We start from the raw sequence: 24,926 nt of genomic DNA, 5'->3' as shown, positions 1-24,926 counted from the left end.
TTAATATTTACAAAGGCTTACAACAAAGTTGTATATTAATATTCAAATATTTATTTTCATAATTCAAAAATTAAATTCTAATAAAAATGTTTTTAAAAAAAATATCAAAAGACTTCTGAAAGTCTTTATTTGGTGCAACATTAAAATTATTTTTCAAAGGCTATTAACCTCAATAGATTTAATTCCTTTAGAGTAAGAAAGTTGAACTTAAAAAAATTGAAATCCCTTATGAATGGAGCTATAGAAGTTGGACTGTAAAATAAAACGGTTAATTTGGAACTGAATGCAGTTGCTGGGCAGCCAAGTTGAGATTTCGGCGTGTAGGTGTACAAACGTTTCGCCGTTTATCTCTCTTAATCTGTGCGTTCGCACTCTCTCGGACCTGACACTCATAATTAAAGAAACAAATAAAGCACATTTGCATAGCAGCAGCAGCACGAGAGCAGCAACAGCAGCAGCAGCAACATCAGCGCAGCAGCAACATCACTAGCAACAGCAACAGCAGCAATATCACTAGCAACAGCAACCACATGAAGAGTTAAGACCTCGGCACTTGTCGTGTCTTAAAAAGCTTCGCTGCCTTGACTTTGACTTTGGCCAAAAGCTCTCTTTTCAGCCAAGAGTTCGCCGTTTGTGTTGCTGTTGTTGTTGCTGATGTTGCCGATGTTGCTGCTGTTGCTGCTGTTGCTGCTGCCGCTGATGTTGCTGCTGCTGGCGACTGCGACCGCGGCTGCTTGTCTTGGTTCTTTAAGTCCGTGGCTGGCTGGCTCCTCTTCAGTTCGTTGCTGACCATCGTTACGTGCGGACGTGCCCAGCTCAGCTCATCTCCGTGTGATGTGGCTGCACTTTGCACACCAAAACTAAAGACCTGAGCCCAAAAATTTCAAAACTGAATAGCAAAAGTGCCGCGACGCGAGTGACAAAAAAACCCTCCGCCCCAAAAAACGGTAGCTAACAAAAAAAAATTGCTCAATAAAATACAATCAAAGAAGATTAAGAAAAAGAAGGAAATAATAATAATAATAATAATCGAGGGGTTAGTTTTTTGGAATTGGACTAAGGCGCGGCCATCGGTCGAACAGAGTGTAATTTCAGTTTTCCTGCGCACTCAACACACTCGCCAGGAAAACAAACAAACAAACCAACAAACAAACAGCGAGCGGCCAGATAGACAAACATACATGGGAAGGCAGTCAAGTGAAGACAGCGCAGCGTTCTCCTGTCCAGTTTGCTGGAGAGATGCGGTTGGAGATGCAGTGGCGTGGCAGTGGCAGTGGCAGTGGCAGTGGCAGCAGAACCGAACCGAACAGATGCAGATGCACCCAAAGCCAGTCCAGCTCGGATCTGGCTTTAGACTCCGGCACATGTGGTGCTATGGTGCTGTGGTGCTGGTGGTGCGGTGGTGCAGTCGCCATATTGGGTGCATAACGGTGCTAGAATCGCGCTGCTTTTTTGCCTTGTGTCTGAGTGTCTCGGCCAGAGTCGAACTTAGCCTGGCTCTTTGCAGTCGGCTCTCGTCGTCGTCGTCGGTGCATTGCATCGCATTGCATCGCATCGCATTGATGACGACCGACCCAGCGACCGATAGACCAAGCGCAAAAACCGCAAACTAAAAATGCTGTTCCCCAGCCAGCGACCCGCTCCTCTGCGGTTACCACTGCCAGCCCAACACTTTGCACATGCTGATCGATTGCGGAAGATCTCCGCCATCGCCATCTCCGTCTGTATCTGCATCTGCATCTCCATCAGCAGATATAGCATCTCCCCGGCTGACTGGGTCACAAAATTGAACCGGGCAATTGTCCAGACACGCCCACAGACGCCCCTTGACCAAATGCAAATGATCAACAGCAATTCAAGATTTTGCAAAAGAAAGAATAGCGAAGTTAGGAAAAGTTTACACCTTATTAAAGGCAGTTTATAGATTTATAAAAATATATTGTGTTTTTGTGCTTCACAATTATATTGAGAAAATATGCAGACAAAAAAGAAAAAGAAAAGGTTTACTCAGCTTAAAATGTTTCATTCATAACACGGTCTATTTACCTATTGTTTTAAAAAGTTCCTATTTACTTTAATAAACTTTGCCTTTCAATACTTTTTTAAATAATTGTACATTTGTTGAGAGTTTGAGCTATATCAATCTTAAATGTGAATCATAAAATTATTCTATTGCTAGACAGAAAAATCATCCTTCATAAAAAATTGATTCAAAGATCAATTAAATAATAACACCCAGAAGATTTAATTCATATTTTATGATTTATTAACTACAAATGTGTAATACTTTAAAGTGAATGCTGCCCAAAAACTTCCGTTTTTGACAAACAGAAGAAAACATTCCCAAAACGACTCCCATATTTTTCTCTGTGCAGCAACTAGTTCTCAGGCCATCTCACCTTAGACCAATTTAAATCGAACTCTTAAGCACTGCTCCATTGTCAGCTCCGTTTTCCCTTCCCTTTTTCCCATTTTTTTATTAAGTTATAAAAATGCTGGAGTTAGTAGATGTTTTATATCGGCACAGAGCTCTTTTTTTTTTTCTTCTCAGCCGCCTAACGGTAATGCCCTAGAGCGCCACATTCTCAGACCCAGTCTCGAACTCTTCGGCCCAGACTCATCCATTGCAATAAAATGAAATTTTATAACAGCGGCAGCAGCGAGGAGAGATACAACGACGGCAACAAAAACGTTACCCAAATTCCAAATAAAAAAAACCCACACAAGACACAAAAACGAAGAAAAACAGAGCGAGAGAGAAGGAGAAAGAGAGAGGGAGGGAGATAGACAAAGGTCGTCACAGCAAGTGAAAATAGCAAAAACCGGAGACAAAAAAGTTTAAAAAAACACGAGACAGCGGTCGAGAAAAATAAACGAAATAAGTTGTAGGGCCTAGTGGCCAACAGCTAGGTGGTTCAGGTGTTAATTTCCCATTTTCGGGTTTTTGACTGCCGGCTGCCAAGTTCGCTGCCTAAGTCTTTCGTTTTAAAGTGGAGCGACTGCGCGCCGCTCGAATGCCCATTGAATGCGAATGAGGGGCGTGTGAGCCGCAAGCCGGCCGGTTTGCTTCGCCCGACAACTGCAAAATAATAAAACAGAAATTATTATTATTATTTCCCTCTTTTTTTTGTTGTTAGTGGGGCGCATTTCCTTTACCCCAAAAAACGAAAAAAAAAATTAAACAGAAAAGAAAGAGAAGAAACGTTTTCGTTCCGTTTTTGACCCTCAAAGTTCAGAGTTTAAGTCAAGTCTCCCCTTACCACCGACTCCTTTCCACAGCACAAAACATATATTAACGACTGCAACGAGAGGAGTACCACAAAGCAGCAAAATAACCCAAGACAGTGGGGAAAAATCGAAAGAAAAAAACCAAAAAAAAAAACATACAAAAGGAGGGAAAAGCGAGAAAAGCCTTCCCAGGGAGATAGATCCGAGGCAGCTTCTTGGAGATTCAGAAGCGGCAATGACGGCGACTGCGAGGCAGTCAGCAACATCGAGAAAGCAACCTGCGATCGCAATGCTCAATGGAAACGCTTTTACGGTTAAGCGGCTCTTAGCGGTAAGTCAACTCATCTCTGGCCAAAAAATAAAAAAAAAAGGAAAATCAAATTGCACTCCCCCATACAAAACTGATCATTTGGGGCGTTGCCAATTCAAATCGCTCCAAAAAATCAGCCAAAGCAAATGTTTGTCACCTGGTCAGCTCCATTGTCGAGCACTTTTACGCTTTCTTAAACAAAAGATTCATTTTTTGGCACAATTTTTAGGTTTTTATTTGGCATTGGCGTGGGCACTTCAATCGTGGGCCGCTGCTCCCCAAGTTCTTTTCTCTCGTGTGTAAAGAGCTGTGAAGTCGGCCATTGGGTCAAATTGTAGCTGATAGATGGATGGGCAGGCGTCGAAGATCATGATGAAGTCGGTTCCGTTCGGTTGGGGGTCGCCACTTCACCGGCTGAGTAATGTGGGCAAATTAATCTAATAAAAGGTGGGAGTCTTCTCTGCCTTTTGCTCCACTGGGCCGAACATTATTTCGAAAAAAAGCACAAGATGCCGCATTAAGCTTAGTGAATTATTTGCTTCATAAAATTTCATTGCCCGGCACTTAATCATTATTACTGCGGGAAGAGTCATTATGGGAGTACTATGGGAACTAGTTTGACTATTAATAAACGCTTCTATTGAATTTCTTGGCTATTTTTTGATTCCGGGAAAAAAGACAGATAATAGAGAGGAAGTTCGGTGGGCTTAATTTATTTTATTGTTTCGCTTTTATTACTTGTGAAAGCTAATAATTTTTTATAAGCTAAAATACATTCAGATAATGGAAAAGTCTTGTTAAAGTATTGTTCAAAATCATTTATAAATTTTTGAAGAACTAAAGTAAAGCAAAGAGGTCATATTTATTTTATATTTAGTTAAATTATAATTACAAATATACTTTTAATTTTTTTTAGGGAAGTTAAGAATATACCCAATTTATGTATATTCTTAATATTATTTTTATAAATTCTTTACCGGGGTTTTTCTTTTGCATTTTATATAATTTATACTCTATTTTCACAATATTCAATCATCTTTTGTAATTCAATTAGATTCTCTTATCCAATACACAATCTATTCAATGGTGTTAAACCAACAGAATCCGTTTGGTAGAAAGCAATCGGCCAAGGGCTCCACCGCAGCACTTGACGGAAAATTTCCTTCCACCATTCTTTCCACTTCAGCCAAGGCTAACAAACAATTTATCCGTTTCGATGTTGTTTGTTATTATGTTTCGCTGCCCTGGGCCGGCCCATTCAACCCATTTCGAGCCAAGTGCATTAAGTCTTGGCCATAACCAGAAGAGCCGGAGCGGCTGCATCTGGGCGCTCCACCTGCATTCGGGCCGGCCAAAGGTCAGCAGACGGTCTGGCGCCCGACGATCATTAAAAGAGTACGAAAGTAATTTGTGAAACACGAAAACGTATCTACTCTTTTTTCGCTGCAGCCCGGGTTTGCTGTTCTTTTACGATTCTAAATTACAATGACTGCAGCACTGGCGGCCAGAAAAATATGCCACTGCAACGGGTCTTCATTAGCAAAGACTGGTCGTAAACCCAAAAAACAAAAAAAAGGAAATAAATGGGCAGAAAAATAAATAAGCCAAGTCAGTGCGCCCGGTTGATGAATGGGGTTTTGGCGGCTCGTAGCTTAAAGACTGGCCTTTTGGCCAGGAAGATGAATGGCCGGCCGGAGGATAACAAATGTCCGGGTGGAAACGGCTTGACGGCTATTAGCCTTCTGCCTGCAAATCTTTATTTACCCTTGGCTCTTTTTTTTCGATAGTTGTTAATTCATAGCCAACAACGAAAGTAACTTGGCCCCCAGTTATTGGGTCAAATCGAAACAAACACTCGCCTCTAATGGCCAACACATTCTCGCGGCCCGTCTCTTTATTCTATATAAATAGCAGTGCCTCGTGCTTGAAAGCCTCTCGAAAGCGTAATTAAACAATTTCTTCTCTGTTTATTGACATTTTATTGATGCCGACGACGAGCTTGAGCGGTTTCATTTCATTTCTGGTTGTGCGGCTGTTTGTGAATCCAATTCCGATACTTTTCCCATTCGAGGCCGTGTTTGTATTGTTGCTCCCATTGAGCGATACTCCTCAGTTTTCAATGGCCAAGATCGTCGAGGGTTCGCCGTGGGGCCCGTAGAGCAATGCAAGTGTTGTTTTGACTAGTCAAGCATCGTATGAGTGGCGAACCGATCTCGAGACTGGAGGAAAACACCTCTGAATGGGGATTATATGCTGAAGTTTATTTATTTATTGTTATTTGAAGACCCCAAAGAGCAGTACTAATGGTTTACTGTTCAATAAACCCAATTTAATGGTATTTAATAAACATTTATTTAAACACCAAAATAAAATTAAGGAATAATGTAAATAGAATTTTCACCTTAAGTTTAGCAAACAGTTATATTAATTTAGTTGGTTGATTCTACAGCTTGTTCAGCCATAACAACAAAATGTTAACTTGAGTAATTTCTTTCATTTATAGCTAACAATAACAATATAAATTCATTACATTTAGGTCAATATATTAAACGCTTTCCTTTTATACATTTTGGGTTAATGTACTGTAAATCATATGTGTTTGCTTGAAACTTTGGAAAATGACTTTTCTCACTGGATTCATCTCTTCCACACATCTTAGTAATTTTTTATTGAAACCATTTCACATAACCATTTATCACAATCAAGGCAACACTGCCCACAAAGTTGCATTCCGCCAAATGATCTTAACTGTGGTTTTAATGTCTCAACTTGTACGATTTGCCAAAGAGTTGCGTGTCTGTGGAATTGGAATCCAAATTGGAGAGTTCTTACCAATTAGCTGAGTGCGGGGGAATTCCCCCTTGCGAAGCCGCGGATAACTTTATGTAATCATTGGATTTAATGCGTAAGCAAATTCAAACAGAAATCAGAAAAATAACACCAACGGCGGGGGAGTTCGTAGTCCCGTTTGGCAGTATGCAAAACCCAGAACCAGAAGTGGAGGAGGAGGAACAAGCCCAGTTACCTAACTCGTATCTGTATCTGTTTTGGTTTTGGTTTCGGTTAGGTAATGGCAATCCCAGAGCCGGGGCCGTAATTAATGGCGTGTGGCGCTCATTCGCGATGAGCAGAAAGTACATTGCACTCTGTGTTGGCCACAAAATTCAGCTTATTTATTAGCCAGTTCTAACTGCAAAAGAAACACGGCGAAGAGGGCCAAAAAACATACACGAAGAGTTGGTAGTCGGCAGTTGGTAGTGGGTACCCTTGGCTATGTTGTTTGTTTTTTTTTTTTTAATTATAGATCCCGGGCAATCCCAGCCCCCACCTTGAAATGGGCGTGTGTTCGGTGTTCAGGCAACTGTTAATTTTGTTTTACAACTCGCAGCTCCACTATCTTTATAGCATCTGGTATAACGTTAACTGTGTGTCTGCTTCAAGCAAAAGCCCGCTCGCAGATACAAGATACTTTTACACACATCGCACTTCATTCATAAAAGAAAAAACCGCAGCTCGTCGAATGATCTGCTACGATTAACTACGGATTTTACGGCACTTTCATCGGGCATTTGGCTCACGGGTATTCCGTGTACTCGGGCAATTTGTTCGCCACCTTAACAAGAGACTTCTTGGTCAAGACGGAGTTGGCCAATTTGTTGGCTCATTTCGGTTGAGGCCTCATGCCCGACTTAATGATTGTTTATGCAAAGCTGAGCACCTAATTGAAGGAATTATGTGATGTAATATATAACAGATCAAAGATCTAACCCGTTTGCATAAAGTTCAGGTCGTTAAGTCATTTCTGACTTTTCTAATTCCAGTTCCTTATAAGGAGTTAATAATACATAGAGTTCGGCACTCTTGTGAAGTTAAATGTTATGTTGGATGTTAGATAAATGTGCCAATTTTAAATTGCAGTCCTCACTAATTGTAATTGGGAATAATTTAAGACCACAAACGGAAATTAAGATTAGCTATGAGAATAAAAGGAATTGCTAAATTAGAACCAGTTAGACAATAAATGACTTACTTTTAGTAATACAAAACAGAACATGCCAAAACCCAATTAAAAGAATTTAAGTCTCTTTTAAATGAGAGTTCCAAATTAGAGAGTAGGTTTACATTTCATTTTATCTAGCCTTACAATTTGATTACTCAGAATAATAAAAATGGCAATAAAATACAATTTATCACCAAATCTTTAGCTATACTTAAACTTTTATATAAACTAGACTAATTTTCCGATCCTTCGATACTTTCAGCTGCTAATCATCTTTACAGTTCTGGACGCGAGTCGAGCCTTGGAATTGGGGGACAAGTGCCAGCATGACATGGACTGCACGGATTTCATCAAGGGCAGCAGCTGCTCCGCCCTGGGATACTGCGAGTGCGCCCCCTACTTTGTCCAGTTGGATTCCAAGCGCTGTTTGTCATGTAAGTAGGCAAAGTCAATCTTTGGCTAACCCCAAAGTGGGAGTACAGAATGTTTGCCGGGCAAACAATGGGCGGAGATGTGTGTTTGTCCACAGAAGAACCGTTAGATGCACTCGCTGCGACTTTCTTTACACAGTGAAAACAATTCTTAAATTAGTAATTCAAAACGTGTGAGTCACATGGAATTTAAATTAGTAAACTTAAGCTAAGCAAATTCTACCCGTTTTATTTACTCAAGTTAGTACTTAAACTCGGTAAATAATCTTAGGCATACACACTTGAATAAAGACTCTTTTCAGAATACATTTATGTTGATCTGTATTTGTAAATATTATTAAATAAATACAGAAAATTAACGCATTGTAAAGAAAGTTCTCTTAAGGAAAGTAAAGAACTGACTTTATTAATTGGTTTTTAAAGGATCGTATTCAGAAAATGCCTTGGTATTTATTATCGACCAACATAGTAATTATTTTAAATATACTCATTCATGGACAAACGCACCACGCACAAGTCGTTTATAGTTAATTTTAAGCTCTCGTGCCTCTCGTAAAATCGTTATATTTTTCCAAAGAACGACTTCGTCTGATGGGTCGGTTAAAAATTGAATTAAAGTTGATTTTTAATGATGTTTTTTCTCTTTTATTCCGCCTGCAGCTCAACTCCTGGGCGGCGACTGCCAGCTGAGCGAGCAGTGCTCCATGAAGGTGGCCAATAGCAGTTGCCTGGAGGGGGCATGCCGCTGCGTCGAGGGATTCCTGCAGTTCCGCAAACACACCTGCCTGGGACGTAAGTATCTGCCGATCGCCGGCCAGCTATTGTGGCCCTAATCCGCCAGATACTCCTGGATAATATCATTAGCATTAACTGTTTGGTATGCGGTGTTTGGTGAATTGCAATAAACGGACGGCAGCCGACTAATAATCCCCACTCTGATTGCTTATCATTTCCCCATTTCCCCTGGAATGTCACGCAATGGCCCAGCATGTATTGAGGTTTTCTTTTAGTAGCATAGTAAAATACTTGAAAAGTATGCACTCCTATTTCCTGTTTGCCGTTCGTTAACACTTCGGCTCAGAAGGGGGTTTTCCTTTCGCTGGCACTTGACACTGGCAATTAACACGGGCATAACACTGAAAATGGCTGTGTAACAATAACAATAACAATAACAATGAAAATGCCCCGGCCTAAACAAGACAATCGTGCCACTAATTATACGCATAATTGGTTAATCTTCCAAGAACTGGCTAACAACCTGGTAGAAACCGACCATCTACCATCTTACCAGCCACCACAAACTGCAGATCGTTGAACGTTGAAACACGTTAAATGTAAAATGTAAATGTTTGGCTTCGATCTCTCCCTGCGCGTGTTTTGTGTTTCTGTTTCTGTTTGTGCATTGCAATGTGTGAAAGATACATTTTAAGATACTTGCCTCCTTCCGCGATGCAAGTGAACTCTTCTAGGGCTCTGGGCTAAAAAAGAAATTTGTGACTCATATCAGAGTTTTTGAATAAATCATTGGCATGTGACTCATCTAGTGAGTAAGGAACGCATATAGAAACAAAAGAAACCCAAGCTAAAGTTGAAATTTATGGAGAAACGGTTTTTGTTTAAGCACGAATCATATTATAATAAGCTGATATGCTGAAGTAAAAAAGTTCTGAGCTGACCACTATAATTTAATTTTCCAAGAAAACCTTTTTGTTAATTTAAAGTTTAAAAAACATTTCTAAGTCCCTTACATATTTTATTCCTTATCTTTTTTTTAATCATGAGTTCTCCTTCAGTACTTCCTGGAATTATAGTGACTGCAAATGTAGATTTTAAGCAACGAAAAAGTTGAGCTTAGGTACTTTAAATCACAGCCAGCCCTGCATCGATAGCAATCTAGTTTGAATTCGCTCCACTTCCTTTTGGCACATTGGCGCCAAGTGGCGTTAATCTGATTAGAATGTTGACTAGAATCGAGAGGCCATATGGCGGGGTTAGTCCCGTCCCCCGTCCACCGTCCCCCTCCCCTTTGCCATACATAGACTTCTTTAAAGTTTAAACACGCCAAAAGCAGAGCAATGAGGCACGATCGAGGACATGGAGGCAGTGCAACTGGCGCAGTTCGTGTCATTGCCATTCACCTGATGTTGCAGTATCCCCTCCTCACTCTCAAGTCCCCTCTTTAGCTGCTGACTTAATTATATAGCTTAAGAACTCAATATATATAATATGGGGAGAAGGGGGCGTGGCAGGACAGTTGGCCAAGAGTGAGCATGATATTTAATTAATCGTTATTTTAATGGCAAAGAATTTAGTTGGTCAGGTGTGTGAGGAATGAGAGCAACATACACAGAAATAAATGTTGAGTATATTTGGTAGGATATATTTAGTTTTTATTTTTCACAAAACATACTTGTAAACTAAAATTAACAGGCTTGGATTTTTACTAATTGGAAATGAAATTTGCGAAGGAAACTACATTTTAAGTTTTATTTGGAGACTTTGATGAGGCTTTGATGATTCAATCTCCTCAATGTTTAAGCCTTTTTTGTAATAAATAATTACTTAAATAAGAGAAAGGCTCAGGAATATAAGAGGTAGCTTAAATAATCAGTATTCAATGATGACTTACTTATCGAACAAAGATTCTAAGCAAGTTTTTTAATGTATTTGACAATTTGGTAATAGAGAGAGTTTTTAAATTACCAATTCCTATTGAAATCTCTTGGAAGTTAAACACTTCAGCCTTTATCTATTATCGAATTATGCTAAGTTTAACTGAATATTTTTACCTCTAAATTTTTTCGTGTGTAGCGAGGAATTTGTGGCAAGTGCAAGAAGTGGCGAGCGAGTCATTTATGAGATACTTTCACCAAAAACACAATAAAAGAAAGAGGAGGCGAGAGAGAGGAGTGAACCTTTCACCAGAGACATCCTGCCAGGGCAGCCTTTTCCTGCCCCCTCCAAATAAAAGAGCCCCTTTTGATTCATATCTTTGGCTACTTTACATGGCTAATTGCCTCGACTCGTAATTAAATTGCACTGATTAGCCGCCAATGCAAAAGAAAGTCCAAGAAAGTCCAATTAGTTCTCAGCGCGAAAGAGAAAAAAGTATTTAAAGAGACAGAGAGAGAGAGAGAGGGACAGATCGCTGGAATTCCCGGCGAAAGAAAAGCCAAAACTTTTTTGTATGCAGTTGACAAAAATGCTGCACACATTTGGGATTGGCCATTCACTTCATCCTATCGCCATTTCGCTCAGTCGCGGGTCAAGTGAAGCAAGTGGTGTGCCAGATTTTGTGAGCTTGTCAGGCTTTCCATTTAGCCACTTGTTCCAGTTTCCCATGCACCTTAACCCATCGGGCCCAAGCCCATTCCGGGATTGGCTCATTCGGTTACCCGTTTTTGTTTGGTAGCCAGCCGCTCTTAACGAGCCCCATCCACCATCACTACCAACAATGAGCCACTTCCTCCCATCTCCTCCGATCTTTATGAGTTATGCACATATGACAACCCCCCCTCCCCCTTAGCCATCCCCCCCTACATCTCCAGGCGGCTCTTTAGTCTACTCTACTCTCCCCGTTTCACGGGCTGCGGGAAAAAGTATGCCAAATATATATAGTATAGTATAGCAGAGTATGCGGCGCACAGATAATGAACAGATAGCCCAGACATATGGCCAAACAACGGAGGCTGCGTCGACTGTCAGGCCAGATCGAGATCTTCTGCATACAAAGTTGCAGGAAAAGTGAACCGCTCTGACGTCGCCGATCATCGGGTCCACTGGGGAAAACAGGGAAAATTTCACTGTATATTTGGGGATAAGCCAATCTATAATCTGGAAATTTACAGATTAAAATTGAAATGAAATTTCCTATTAAAAAATCCAAAAGTAAAACATAAAATTGGACAAATGTAATCTCTTGAAAATAACTTCAAAGTCGCAATTTTTATGATTTATTTTTTAAAATTATTATACTATATACTATTTATGATAAAATGTTTATCCCAGTATGTCACATCTTATCGCAATTGAAGTGAACAATTTACACAAACAAAATACATGTGCGCCTTTAATTCATAAGTATATATTCGCTTAGTTATCCGAGATAAAAATAATTCATAAAAATAATTTGCATATTTGAACTTGTGTTTGGTGAAGTTTTCTGCGGCACCCTGTGTCGACTTTTGCCTTTGTGGCATTCCCGACTGTCATTATATAAGGCATAGGAAACTCCCAGCACTTTTCCCCAACAACTCGGGGCACTTTCTTCCTGCCTCAACACCTTCGCAAGAAAAAACAGGGAAAATACTTTCCATTGCGACACCTTGCAACCAAAAAATGGCCAAAATGTAAAGAAAGAAAAGACCAAAAGCAAAAGCCACCGAAAAATTCCATTTCATTTCGCATGACCCACAAAGCCAGCCAGTCAAACTGTGTTAATTTGCGGCTAGAAACAAAAAGAGGAAAAAATACAAAACAATTTTTCTTGAATGGCCATTTCAAACTAAATTGCGCCAAATGCCAAATTGCATGCTAATTATGTGGAACAACAACGGCAGTTAACTTCCGCAAAAAGACAATAATAATTTTCCAAAAACTTCATATTTACTGGTAACATTTCCATATCCAATTCATTAAAACATCTTCTTTGAATTGTATGGCAGTGTTATGGTTATTAAGCTTTTTGTGTGGCAATTGGTAATGCGCCTAATGAAAGTCAACGGCATAAATAGACTTATTATAGCCGCAGGAATGCTGGCGCAGATAGAGATACATTTGTAGCTCAGTATCTGTGCGTGCCAGGCGGTTGACACAGTTTTGCGATTCCGGCCACCGGCGGCGACTTAACCAAAGACAATAACGCCGAGGAAGCTGCCATTTATTTTATGCTGATTTCGATGGAAATTATTGTTTATGATGGGAGCCATCCCGCCGTGCTCTGCATCTGCCCCGAAGAACACTCAGATCCACTGGGCAATTTTCACACGCGTCGTGGAGATCTCGCCGAGCGGCTTCAGCCGTAATCGAAGTGGGTTAGGTTAGCAGTTGCAGTCGTGCAGCGATTCGCATACAACCTGCCACACCAGCTGCCCCAGAGGGGCTGAGGGGCGGGGCCAGCGCTAAGTGGCCGTGGCATTGCCCCCAGACTATCGATCATCGTTTTTGGTGGCCAGCACAGAGGCGTCGGCTCTTGCCCAAGATGGGACAATCATCAGATCTTTGTTTCACTTCAAGAAATGACTTATAAACATGATCAGAGAATAATATAGGTATATTCTCAATTTTATGAAGAGTTTTTGAGTTTTCTTGAGATTTTAATATTAATTGTTTCAAAAATCCTGCACTCCACAGTTTTTGTGGACTTTTAAAAAGTGTTCTAAGAGTTTAAAAACAATTTGTCCTAAGTCTTTTTGTCGTTTGTCATTTAAAAGTCTTAAATAAATTTGTTAAAAAATGGGGGTTATTTATAGAAAAATATAATATCAACAAGATAAACAATGGCGAATTTCTAGAATGCTTTAAAACCCCTGATAATTAGATAAAGATGCCAATTAAATCGTAAAGTAAATATAATAGATTTTTACTTATTTTGCCATAACTATATTTTCTTATAATGTTAAGATCTGTAAATTTTATAGCACTTTAAATATTATTGCAATACAATATCCGAGTGATTTACGACTAGAGATATTTTTCCATGTGCGTCCGCTCCTAATGCTGTTATATAAAAGTGAAAGATGAGGCCAACTGTTCGTTCGGGGTCTGCAGAAACCCCCTTTGAGTCTTCCTGCCTCGCGTTGATTCCATATTGGTGTCAAACTGCGGCAAGACACGTTTGAGCTACTCGCATTTGGAATGGCAGTGGAAATGGCAGAGCGCAGTGTCAGTGTCAGGCGGTGCATTCGTTAAGTATACGCCACGCTGGCCGTATGCCTTTTATGTGCCTTGGAGTCAACCGCTCAACCTCAACCGGTTCCCCAATGGCCAATGCCAGAGTCAGATTCAAAGCCATGGCCTTTTGTGTGATGCCGACAAATGTTGGATTTGGGGCCGAAATTCCCGCGAGAAAAGCAACTCTTTGGCTGGGCTGGGATAAAGGGTATACGGATTTATGATCTCGCTCGGATTCCAGTCCAATTGAATGGCAGCTGGGGTTAATGGAAATGGAAATGGATCTCCTTGGCCAGACACTGCCCAAAGGGCAACTGCAGGTGGCTGCTTTTGGCCAGTGAAATGGTAAATGGCATGTCGCCAGTTGCTGGTTCCAAGTTGCAAGTTGCTGCTTGCTGGTTGCAAGTTGCTAGTTGCTAGTTGCAAGTTGCTGGCAAGCCAAAAACGAAACAAGTGAAAACAAGTTGGAGCGGCAGTCCGGAAAGTGGGTCAGAGCTGAGATTCCAGCGGAGGACAGTGGCAGACACGCAGGTGGCTCAGTCTTCGCAGTCATCGGTGCAACCAACAGTCGCCGTCTCTTTTTAGCCAGTTATCGGCGAGTGGAATGCTGATGAGGAACGGTAATGGGAATGGGCGACGTCACCGACGTTTCAGCGTCATCTTCTGGTTCCCATCTGTTCCCCTTCTCAGCCAGTTATGCACAGAAAGAATGGGGATATCGTTGTGGATATATGTAGAAAAGGAAATTATAGTACTTTACATATAATATTAATGATTTAAAAAAAAGTTTAAAGTAATATCATAACATTTTTACTGACTATCCAACTTGTAATTATAAGAAGTTACCAGGTTACCAATCAAAAAGGCAGTGTGGCCTTGAATTTTAAAATTAGGTCAAAAATAGGACATTTAAAAAAAAAGAAAGTAATTTGATTTTTGATACTTTTTATACACAAGGAAAACCTTTTCGGTAAACACTTACAATAAAATATAGTTAAAATATTTGTAAATTTTTGCTTATAAAAATTTCCTCAAAAGTTATACAGTTTCGAAGAATTAATAGGGGTTCTTAAGCAATAGAGAATTATCTTTATTTTTTTTCTCTGCACCGATCTTGCCTATTCTCTGCACTTTTCTTCGGCCATGCGTTGAGGTTGATGCAGTTGCAGTTGACTTTATTGACGGTTATTAGGCTTGTCGAAGGCGGGATAATGCTCTGATGTTGTTCTTGTTCTTGTTGCGGCTGCTCCTCCTTGTTCTGGTGTGGCTGTTCATGATGATGATGATGAGTTTTTAATATGCATTTGGTGCTTGGAGTTCGCTTTACGGTTAGCCTAATAACACATCCCATCCCCATCCATATAACAAAAACACACACATTTTAAATGAGAGCAGGCAAAAAACAGAATCTCACGAGAACTTTTCGCGACCGATCTTTATCTCCCAATCTCCCATCCGCAGCTGCCCATCCTGGCGCCGTTTGCTACAGCCACGCCCACTGTCAAATGTTCGACACCCGCACCCACTGTGACTTCCTCATCCCGAATCTCTTCGGACGCTGCCAGTGCACCAGTCCCGCCAAGATGGTGGGTGGTCTCTGTGTGGCCCCGGCGGCGGATCAGGAGGAAGATCAGAAGCAGGAGCAGGCCATCGAGAAGGTGGAGCAGCCAGCTAGCAGTACCACCACCACGACGACGACAACAACAACTCCTAGACCCACAACAACCACGAGGAGAACGACGACGACAACAACCACGACGACAACCACTCCTGCACCCACAACAACAACCAGAAGAACAACGACCACCACAACGACCACTCCTGCTCCCATTTTGCTAGAGGATGAGCTGCCCGCCAGTGTAGAGGAGCAATCTCTGGAGGAGGACGACGGTGAGGCCACCAAGCTGAGGCCTGAGGTCACCGAGGTTGATAATGGCGAGAAATTAGAGGCTGTGGACATGGCTCATGAGGAGACTGAACTGACACAGCAGCAGCATCAAGAAGAGGAGCAGCAGCAGCAAGTGGAAGAGCAGGAACATCAAGAAGAGGTACTGAAACATCAGGAGGAAGAGCAGAAAAAGCAAGAAGAGGAGCAGAAAAAACAAGAAGAAGAGCAGAAAAAACAAGAAGAGGAGCAGAAAAAACAAGAAGAGGAGCAGCAACACCAAGAGGAGGAGCAGAAACGGCAAGAGGAGGAGCAGCAGCAACCTCAGTCGATCATCCCACAACCAAGTGAAGCTGAGAATACCCAAACCTCTCATGATGCCACCACTGGAGTCCAGCAACTTCTGACACCCGCAGATGTGCCCACAGAGAATGCCAATAATGTGGAGCAGGAAACCGAGGCTGGACCAACCGAGGATTATCCCTACAAGATCGATGAGGAATACGCTGAGGAGCACGATAACAAACCAGAAACTCCAGAACTGACTGCAGAGCAGCCCGAACACGAAGAATCCCCAGTGGCGCCCGAAATCGCACCCATCGAAGCGGATGAGGAGGCTGCGGAGGCCTCGGGTGGCCAAGAGATTGCCTCATCACCCATCGACGACTCCATGAAATTTGATTACGAAGTTCCAGTCGAAGAAGCTGAGCCAGAGAAGCCAGAAAACGAGGAGGAGAAGGAGGAGGTTCATCAGCAGACTAACGAGGGGGTGGTGCCCATCGATACCGAGAGTGAGACTGATGCGGAGACCAGCACCGAGCACCAGATCCAGACGCAGCTGCTGGAGGAGGACGAGGTGCCAGAGCCAGAGTCAGAGTCAGAACCAGAGACATCCCAGACAGTGGCCGATGAAGAACTGATCCCAGTTAATGAAGCTGAAACCGAAAGTGTGACGAAGGCAGCCGAAGAAGCCGAAGCTGGGGAGCAGGCAGAGGAGGAAATACCAGAGGATCTGGCTTCGGGGGATCATGAGCTGGAAGTTGCCGTGGCCAACGACGAGGTGGAGCCGCCCAGGCAGGTGGAGCCAACAGAAGCGTTGAAGATCGAACAGCCAGCCCAGGTGGAGAGTGAAAGCCAAGTTGACGAGGTGGGAAAACCAGAGGAGCCAGAAACCGAAATGGAAACAGAAAAAGAAATAGAAAAAGAAAAAGAAACAGCAGCGACCGAAGCCGCAGAAGTGGAGCTGCCATCCACAGAAGCCAAGCCAGATATGGAGCCTGAGATCGATCAGGCGGAACAAAGCGCCGACATCAAGCCGACAAGTGGCGAAGATGATTTAAATGAAGCCAATCAATTAAATCAAGAGCAAGTCACCGAGCCAGCGGCTCTGGAGCAGCAGGAGGAGAGCGAGGAGAAAGAGCCCGAGCAGGTGGTGGATATCCATCAAGATGCAGATGAAGCCACAACAGAGAAACCAGTCCAAGAGCTGGAGGAGCAGGAGGAGCACGAGGTGGAGGCAATCACCGAAGCGGAGCACGAACAATTGACATACCCAACAAATGATGATGAATTGGCGCCAGTGGAAACAGAACCAGAGCTGGCCACCGAGGAACCAGAAACTGCTGAGATCACCACAGAGTTGCCCGAGCAGCAGCAGCAGCACCTGGATGAGGAGGAGCAGGTGGAGGAGGCGGCACATGAGGAGGAGCAACAGGTGGAGCCCGAGGAAAATGCAAATGCAATTAAGACGCCCGAAGTGTCGGAAGCAATTGTAGAGCCCCAGGCGGAGATGGAAATCCAGTCTGCCACCGAGAAAGAGATCGAACCAGAGTCAGTTGCAGATGTTGAGGAGGAGGAACCAGCCACTGTAACCGAGCAGATTCAAGAGGCTGAGCCCGAAGTGGAGCCCATTAATGACGAGGTGTTGCCGGTGGATGCGGATCAGGCCAAGCCAGAGCTGGCAATTAAGACCGATGCAGATATCGAGCCGGAAGTCACCGAAGAACCCGCTCAGACGGGGATCGTCCCCGAATCCGAACCAGAAAGCGACGCCAGTGAAAGTGCCGCGACTCAGGCTGAGATTAGCCAGCAGCAGGATGAAGCCGAGATTGAGAAGAATGAGAATGACAACATTATCCAGGGAGCTGAGCCCAATGAAGAGGAGGAAGTGATCCCCGAGCCAGAAGCCGAACCAGAAAAGGAGGAATCTCCAGAGGCTGTCACGGAAGCTCAGGAGGAACTGCCAGTTGCTCAGGAAGAGGAGGAGTTGGCCAAGCCGGAAATGGACTACACCAGTATTGAGCATCTTCAGGAGATTTCCCAACCAGAAGAAACCACTGCTGCCATTGAAGCGGAGGAATCTGAGCCAGCGGAGTCCACCTTGTCCCCGGAGATTCCCGAAGCCCCTATTTCCATTGTGAGCGAGGAAAGCGATCCAGAAAAGGACCCCCAGAACTTCCACGAAAGTGAGAGCATTGCCGACATCCTAAGCGACTTGATGTTGGAGGGTGACAGCACTGTGCCACCCGTTCCATTTGGCCAACAGCCCGCCCAAACGGTTCCCATGGTGGAGGCCAACTCGGAGAACGAGGAGGAGCAACAACATGAAGCCATTTCCGATCTCCAAGCCGAAGCTGATGAGACCCAAGATCATGTGGAGCAAGTGCACCCGGTCGAGGAAACTGAACCCGCCATTCCCGAACTTTTTGCTGAGGCAGCTAATGATGAAGAGCCGGAGGACGAAGAGCAGCAGGTGACCCCCGTTCCCGAACAGACTGTGGAGGATCAACCATCTCAGGATCAGGAGGAACATCAGCAAATTGAGAAGGAACATAAACCCATTGCAGAAGAACATCAGAAAATTGAAGAGGAACATCAGCCGATTGTAGAGGATTATCAGCCAACGGAAGAGGAACACCAACAAAATGAAGAGGAGCACCAAGAAAATGTAGAGGAGCACCAACAAAATGAAGAGGAGAACCAACAAAATGAAGAGAAGCATCAAGAAGTGGAAGAGCAGCATCAGCAGGATGAAGCGGAAGCCCCCAAGGAAGAGGAACCAGCCAAGGATGTAGAAACCGAATCTCTGCCAGAGGAAGCTACCACTGAAAAGTTACCGGAATCCGAGCCCGAGGAGGAGCGCACTCTTTCCCCCGAGGAACTGCCCTTCGATCTCACCGATCACTCCGACGCGATCCGTTTCAATGAGCTGGAGTCCGACAACCTTATCTTGGAATCCACCACCAACATCGATGGTCTCCAGGAGCTGGATAGCAACCACATTGAGGAAGAGCCCGCTGCTCATGCTATCCCCCATGAGGAAGCCACCCCGAATCCCGCTGACATTGTGGAGATCACCACCCAGACCATGTTGGGTTTGGCCAGTCGGGTGACCCTCATGGAACCCGCTGCTCCTGTGGTGACCACTCTGATGCCTCTGATGACCGCCGATGAGCCCACTCCTGAGCCAGTTGCTCCAGCAGCCATCCTTCCCGCCTCTCTGTCCGCCATTAAGCCCGGCTCGGAGCTTCGCAAGCGCGTGGATCTGGGTCTGGAGGCGGTTTCCCTGGGATTGGCCTGCAGCAGCGATCGCCAGTGCCAACTGGCCGATCCTCACACCGTGTGCAATGGACGAGGAGTCTGCGACTGCGCCGCCGGAGAAGAGGGAACGCAGTGTAGTGCCGAAAGAACTGGATGCAGTCCAGGAACCTTCCAGGTGAGTTCTACAATACAAAGAGAAGAAATATTCAAAGTCAATAGAATTTACTCGAAATTAATTATTTATGTTGAATGTCATTAAATATATAGCTTAACTTCTTTAGTTCGATTTTAGTTATTATCAATTTGTAAACATTTGTAATTTTTTGTTATTTAATTTTGAAATCTATTGGATATTACAAAAAATACTTGAAAACAGTATTATGACGTAAAACTTAAGTAGCTCCAAAGAACCACTAAATAACCAGACTACTTATTAGATTATCTAATTTCATGAACCTCAATTCAAGCCTTTTATTATTAAGTTTGTATCTCTTTTCTCCTCGAATGATTATTACTTAATAATATACTATATCTTTTACATTTCCATTCCAGTGCCGCTCGAGTGGCGTGTGCATCTCGTGGTTCTTCGTGTGCGACGGACGGGCCGACTGCAATGACGCCTCCGACGAGGAGTGCACCCACAACGCCCGCCTGAACCAGAGCTGCCCCACCGAATCGTTCCGCTGCCAGCGCAGCGGTCGCTGCATCTCGCGGGCGGCCTTGTGCGACGGCCGGCGGCAGTGTCCGCACGGCGAGGACGAGGTGGGCTGCGACGGGAGCGTGAGGGGCGGCAACGCCTGTCCGGAGCACACCTTCCGCTGCGGCAGCGGCGAGTGCCTGCCGGAGTACGAGTACTGCAATGCGATCGTGTCCTGCAAGGACGGCAGCGATGAGCCGCCGCACCTCTGCGGCTCCCGCGCCCTCCCCAACATCTTCATGCGTCTCATCGAGGCGGGCGGCCTGCTCGGCGGGGGGCGGCGGGAGGCGGACGCCTACTGCCCGCACCGCTGCAGCAACGGACTGTGCCGCTCCACCGCCATCGTCTGCTCCGGTCGCGATGGCTGCGGCGACGGCACCGATGAGCAGACCTGCGCTGTGTGCCGTAAGTAATCCTTGAGACATCCTTTGGACTAAGGATCTATTTTAACTATTCCATATTTTTACCTTTCACTGGCTATTCAAATTTAAGCAATAGTTTTGGCTTGCCAATCTTAATTTTAACTCTCGAATCATTAAATTTTCTTGGAAATTACTTTAAATTACATAAAACTATATGGTTTCTTAAAATTACATATTTTTAAATACAACACTTTTTGCAAATCTAAACTTTAAAATATTAATATTTTTAAACAAAAAATATATATATATAAAGTTGAACCTTAAATCCAATTTTTATACTGCCTTTACTAGGGAATACCTTAAATAAAAAATTGGTGAATTATTAATGACTACAATCTCTTTTTCCCCTTTCAGGTTGCCCCGCCCCGACTGTTGCCAGCCTGCCCGCTTTCCTGGCCCGACAACGCCCCATGCCGCTGTGGTAGGAACCTGCACCACTTGCACCACCTACATCACCCGACCACCAACCACTTCCGGTCACCATTTTGACCGATGTTTTGCTACATGCTGTTTTCCGACCCCTTCAAACTCTATCGCTATACCAATACCGCAACCGCATTCGAAACGATTTTTGTCTAGCATTTAAGTGGATATTTAAAAAATTATTTATTTATTTATTATGACCTTAGCTGCGCCCATGCCACGCCCAATTGCCACCTTGCTATCAAAGGGGGTCTTCCGTCTCCTTTGAGCCAGTGATGTTTGTCAATTGCGCCACTGGGCGCAACCCTAAACCACATATGACACCATACACCACAAAAGACACACCACCACACACACTTCGCCCCCATTTCGACTATTTATTCTACTCATCTGGACCATCAAAAACTATTTATTTATAACCCCAAACACACCTCACCCACAAAAACAGACACTAAAACACTTGAAAAGGATTCTTCGTTTAGCTTAGTTTTATGCAATTTTCCAATTTATTTAAATTATTGGCCAGGCAAACCAGTAACGGAAAAGATAACAAAAACCATGAAATGATGCATTTTTATCGATAAATATTTTGTAAATAAGAGTAAACGTGTTCGATGTACATGATAAACGACAATGCCTATAAAGAAACGTAGGGTATCTAACATAACACAATCAGATCATATCCCCTATATAGTTTATTATATATATGTATGTGTGAGAGGCACTCACACACTTTTCTCAAAGTCAAGACGCATCACAGTAAAGCTAAAAAAATAAAGAAACGACAATAAAAAATCTATTTTTAGAAAACTATTTAAAAAATAAACCTGCTTGTTTTATTTCAAATTTTTTGATGGATTTTCCGCTCGGGTGTTGTATTTTTTAAAGTTTTTAGACTCTTGAACATTTATTAAATGGTTTTACGATATACTTTGGAAGAAATCTTCCAGGGTTTTACAAGGCTCAAAAAAGTGGATTGGTATATGAATTTTTTTTAAACAGATATAGTTTTAAAAAAAGCAAATGATGAATCTGTGCTCAAAATTAAAAGTAATTTTCCAGAAATAGCTTTTCAAATGATATTTATTTATTCCGTTTAGTAGGAGATGCCAGTGTGGTCGCGGATCCAGTCCAGATGGTAGGTGACGCGCTGGAATCCAGCAGGAGCACCCGACTGGCAGCCGGCGACGGATCCAAAGTTGGTGACGCCCACGAGCTTGGTGCCGTCATGGGTGACCAGAGGACCGCCAGAGTCTCCGCCGCAGGTGGACTTGCCATCGGGAGTCCTCACGCAGATGATGTTGTCGCCCACACTGCCGTAGTAGCCGGAACACTCCGAGTTGTGAATGATCTGCAGATCGACGCACTGCATGTAGTCGGGAAGAGGGCTGCCATCGTAGGTGCCTCCCCATCCGCAGGCCACTGCCCACCATTCGTTGTAGTCGTTGTACCGATCGTTGTAGCTGGGCAGCTCCACCTTGTTGACCATGTGCCAGAAGTCCACGTGCGGGATGCGGATCAGGGCGATGTCGGCGGAACCATGCTTGATGAAGTTGCCGTTGCCAACCCAGTGGGTGTACTGTGCGTTGGTGCGCCAGGTGGCTCCGAAGTAGACGGTCACGGAATCAGCATCCGAGATGCAGTGCTCGGCGGTGAGGACCCAGTCGTGGGCGATGATGGAGCCACCGCACCACCAGCCACCACTGAAACCCAGTCCCACGGTGTAGGGCGCCTTGCCCTCCTCCGCCGGATAGCCGTTGGTGATGCGACCCTGCATGTCCTTGGTATGGGTCGCCTTCTGGGTCACCTGCTGGGTGCCGGGACGGGTCATGGCTGCGCCGGAGGCCGAGGCCACGGCCAAGGCCAGGATAGCTACGAATACCTTCATGTTGCTGGAACAACTTGTGGATTGGTGGCTACCGGCGGAGTATTTATACCCGGATCGTATCGGCCGAAACAACCAAGTCAATGGGTCATATATAATCAAGGTCCAATCTGCAGATAAAGTAAGCATTGGAAATATATGGCCCAACTTCCATCTTAGAATGACGTTTGGAGAGTTTATTGGAACACCTGAAGATAGCAAAGTCTCATATTAATAAATTCGACTTTAACAATGATCTATGAACAAATAGAAACAAATATAAAGATTTGTTCTCATCTCTCAAGACTCTTAGACTTAAATGAGTTTTAAGAGCGGCAGAGAAATGGAATCGGGGGTTATGGGATATAGTCCTTTAAAGTCATACTACTTAGAAATGATACAGACGTACAATTTGTATAACACTATAAATTGCAAATAATACTATGGTCGGATTATAAAGGATACGCAAAACAAGTGCAAAGTCCGGTGCAAATTTAACCGTTTTTAGATTAGTCAGATTTAATTTTGAACGATACTTCTAAATATTCAAAACAATCATATTTCATAATTGCGAAATTCACTTTATTGGCGTTAAGATTATAATTATTGAAGATAAGATAAAACAGTCCTTAGCTCATTTTTTGATTATTTTAATGACTATCAGCTTATTTTATTGTTTGCTGATAAAGTTTGAAGTACCTTAATTAGATTTCAGGGAAACGGAAGGAATATGTTTAGGGGAAGAACATATAAATAAATTCGATAAAGAAAATATATTCTTACAAAAAACAAAACACACTGATAATTTTTTTAAATGATAAGAACATTTTTCCTGATAGTACTTAGATTGTTCAAAAGTGCCAATAAAAATGGAAATATATATTTGTAGAAAATGTACTTTTAATCTTAACTTTTTTATCCTAATTGTTCTATTTAGAGGGTCACTAAATATTCATGAGCAAAAACTATTTGTACCTATTTGTTTAGATTTAAATTTACGATCCACAGTCTTTTACCAATTTACTTTGGTACTTTATTTGCATTGTTTTCCTTTTTTGTTTTGTTACCGCTTAAAGTTGTGGATGTGACCTTGCCTGAGGCTAAACGAAGACATTTGGTGAAAATTCCAGACACCCACCGCCCCCAAATTTTTCGCCGTGAACCAACAAGTGTGTGTGAAAAAAGGAGGAGGGTTCAGGCAGAGGAAAATAAAAGAGAGAGCGTGCAAAATACCGACACAGCACGTGCCAAAAGTGGATCACAGTGCGCAGACTCAGTGAGTGTCAAACTCTGCATCGGGCAATTGGCAAATAAACATTGCATACTTTCAGGCGTCACTTGCGAATGTGCAATGCATCGCGTGTAGCTGTTGTACATGCACTTAGAGAAACAGATCAAACATGAAACCTTTAAATTATAACGCATTGAAAATTTGAAACATAGGAGGCCAAGCTTTATATGTGGATGACATCATTCGAAAATAGGTCGATAATTTCGGTGTATAAGTCACTTTAAAATTACTATCGGGCGTGGCAGCGAAAGTACTTTGAATATACAAATACTACAGATTAAAAAGTTTGGTGACATTTTTTTAGGTAAAGACTTAATATTTCAAAAATGTATCGCAAAATACAATTCTAGAAATAGTTTGCTCATTTTCAGATTATGTTCATGTCTTAAAAATCATGCAACTATAAATAAAAAAAAACTCTATTGTTTAATGGCATCCACAGTTCGTGAGGACGCCCAGAACTGAGTTGAAAAATTACTAGCACTATTTTTGATAAATATTGTTTTTAATGTTTTGTTGTTATCCACCCCCTTTCTCAAATGGTTTTAAGTTAGCTTTTAACAATCAAGTCCAACTTTTATGATATCTACAGTTTCTGACCTAAACTGCGTTTAATTAATGTACTGTCGATTGTTATTATTTTATTTATATTCTTAAATCAGGGTATTCTTTCTAATCGCACACTTTACTCAAAATTATTTAATTGATTAGATTAGATTCTTAAGAACCAAATTTTCTGTTGCTAGATCAAGATGAACGTATTTCTGTAGAAGGCCTTACACGTAGTGACGATTGTAGAGTGACGTATTCATCCTTTGAATGTATTTGAAATAAAAAAATTATATTAATCATTTTAAAAGTATGTGCAGATAATTAATTAAGTGTTGTAAAAATTTAAAACTCTCTTTATGTCCAAAACATCGAACATTTAAAACATCGACAT

General features: G+C 42.7%; 2 protein-coding genes across 2 annotated transcripts; one reads left to right on the top strand and one right to left on the bottom strand.

Annotated features, from left to right (window-relative positions):
* The first annotated feature begins 779 nt into the window (after positions 1-779).
* LOC108044350 (trichohyalin) lies at positions 780-21,654 on the top strand. Its single transcript, XM_044457805.1, has 7 exons — positions 780-947; positions 3,280-3,559; positions 7,801-7,972; positions 8,630-8,761; positions 15,323-19,461; positions 19,839-20,388; positions 20,760-21,654. Exons 2-7 carry the CDS (start codon positions 3,464-3,466, stop codon positions 20,828-20,830), a joined length of 5,160 nt encoding a protein of 1,719 aa, XP_044313740.1. The 5' UTR covers positions 780-947; positions 3,280-3,463; the 3' UTR covers positions 20,831-21,654.
* A 270-nt stretch (positions 21,655-21,924) lies between these two features.
* LOC108044369 (serine protease 1) lies at positions 21,925-22,716 on the bottom strand. Its single transcript, XM_017123363.1, has one exon. The coding sequence runs from the start codon at positions 22,714-22,716 to the stop codon at positions 21,925-21,927; it is 792 nt and encodes a 263-aa protein (XP_016978852.1).
* Positions 22,717-24,926: the final 2,210 nt, after the last annotated feature.

Source organism: Drosophila rhopaloa, unplaced genomic scaffold (genome assembly GCF_018152115.1).
Source record: "Drosophila rhopaloa isolate 14029-0021.01 unplaced genomic scaffold, ASM1815211v1 contig_163, whole genome shotgun sequence".
NCBI lineage: Eukaryota > Metazoa > Arthropoda > Insecta > Diptera > Drosophilidae > Drosophila > Drosophila rhopaloa.
The sequence above is the reverse complement of the archived record's forward strand: the minus strand, read 5'-3'. Positions and strand labels throughout refer to the sequence as shown.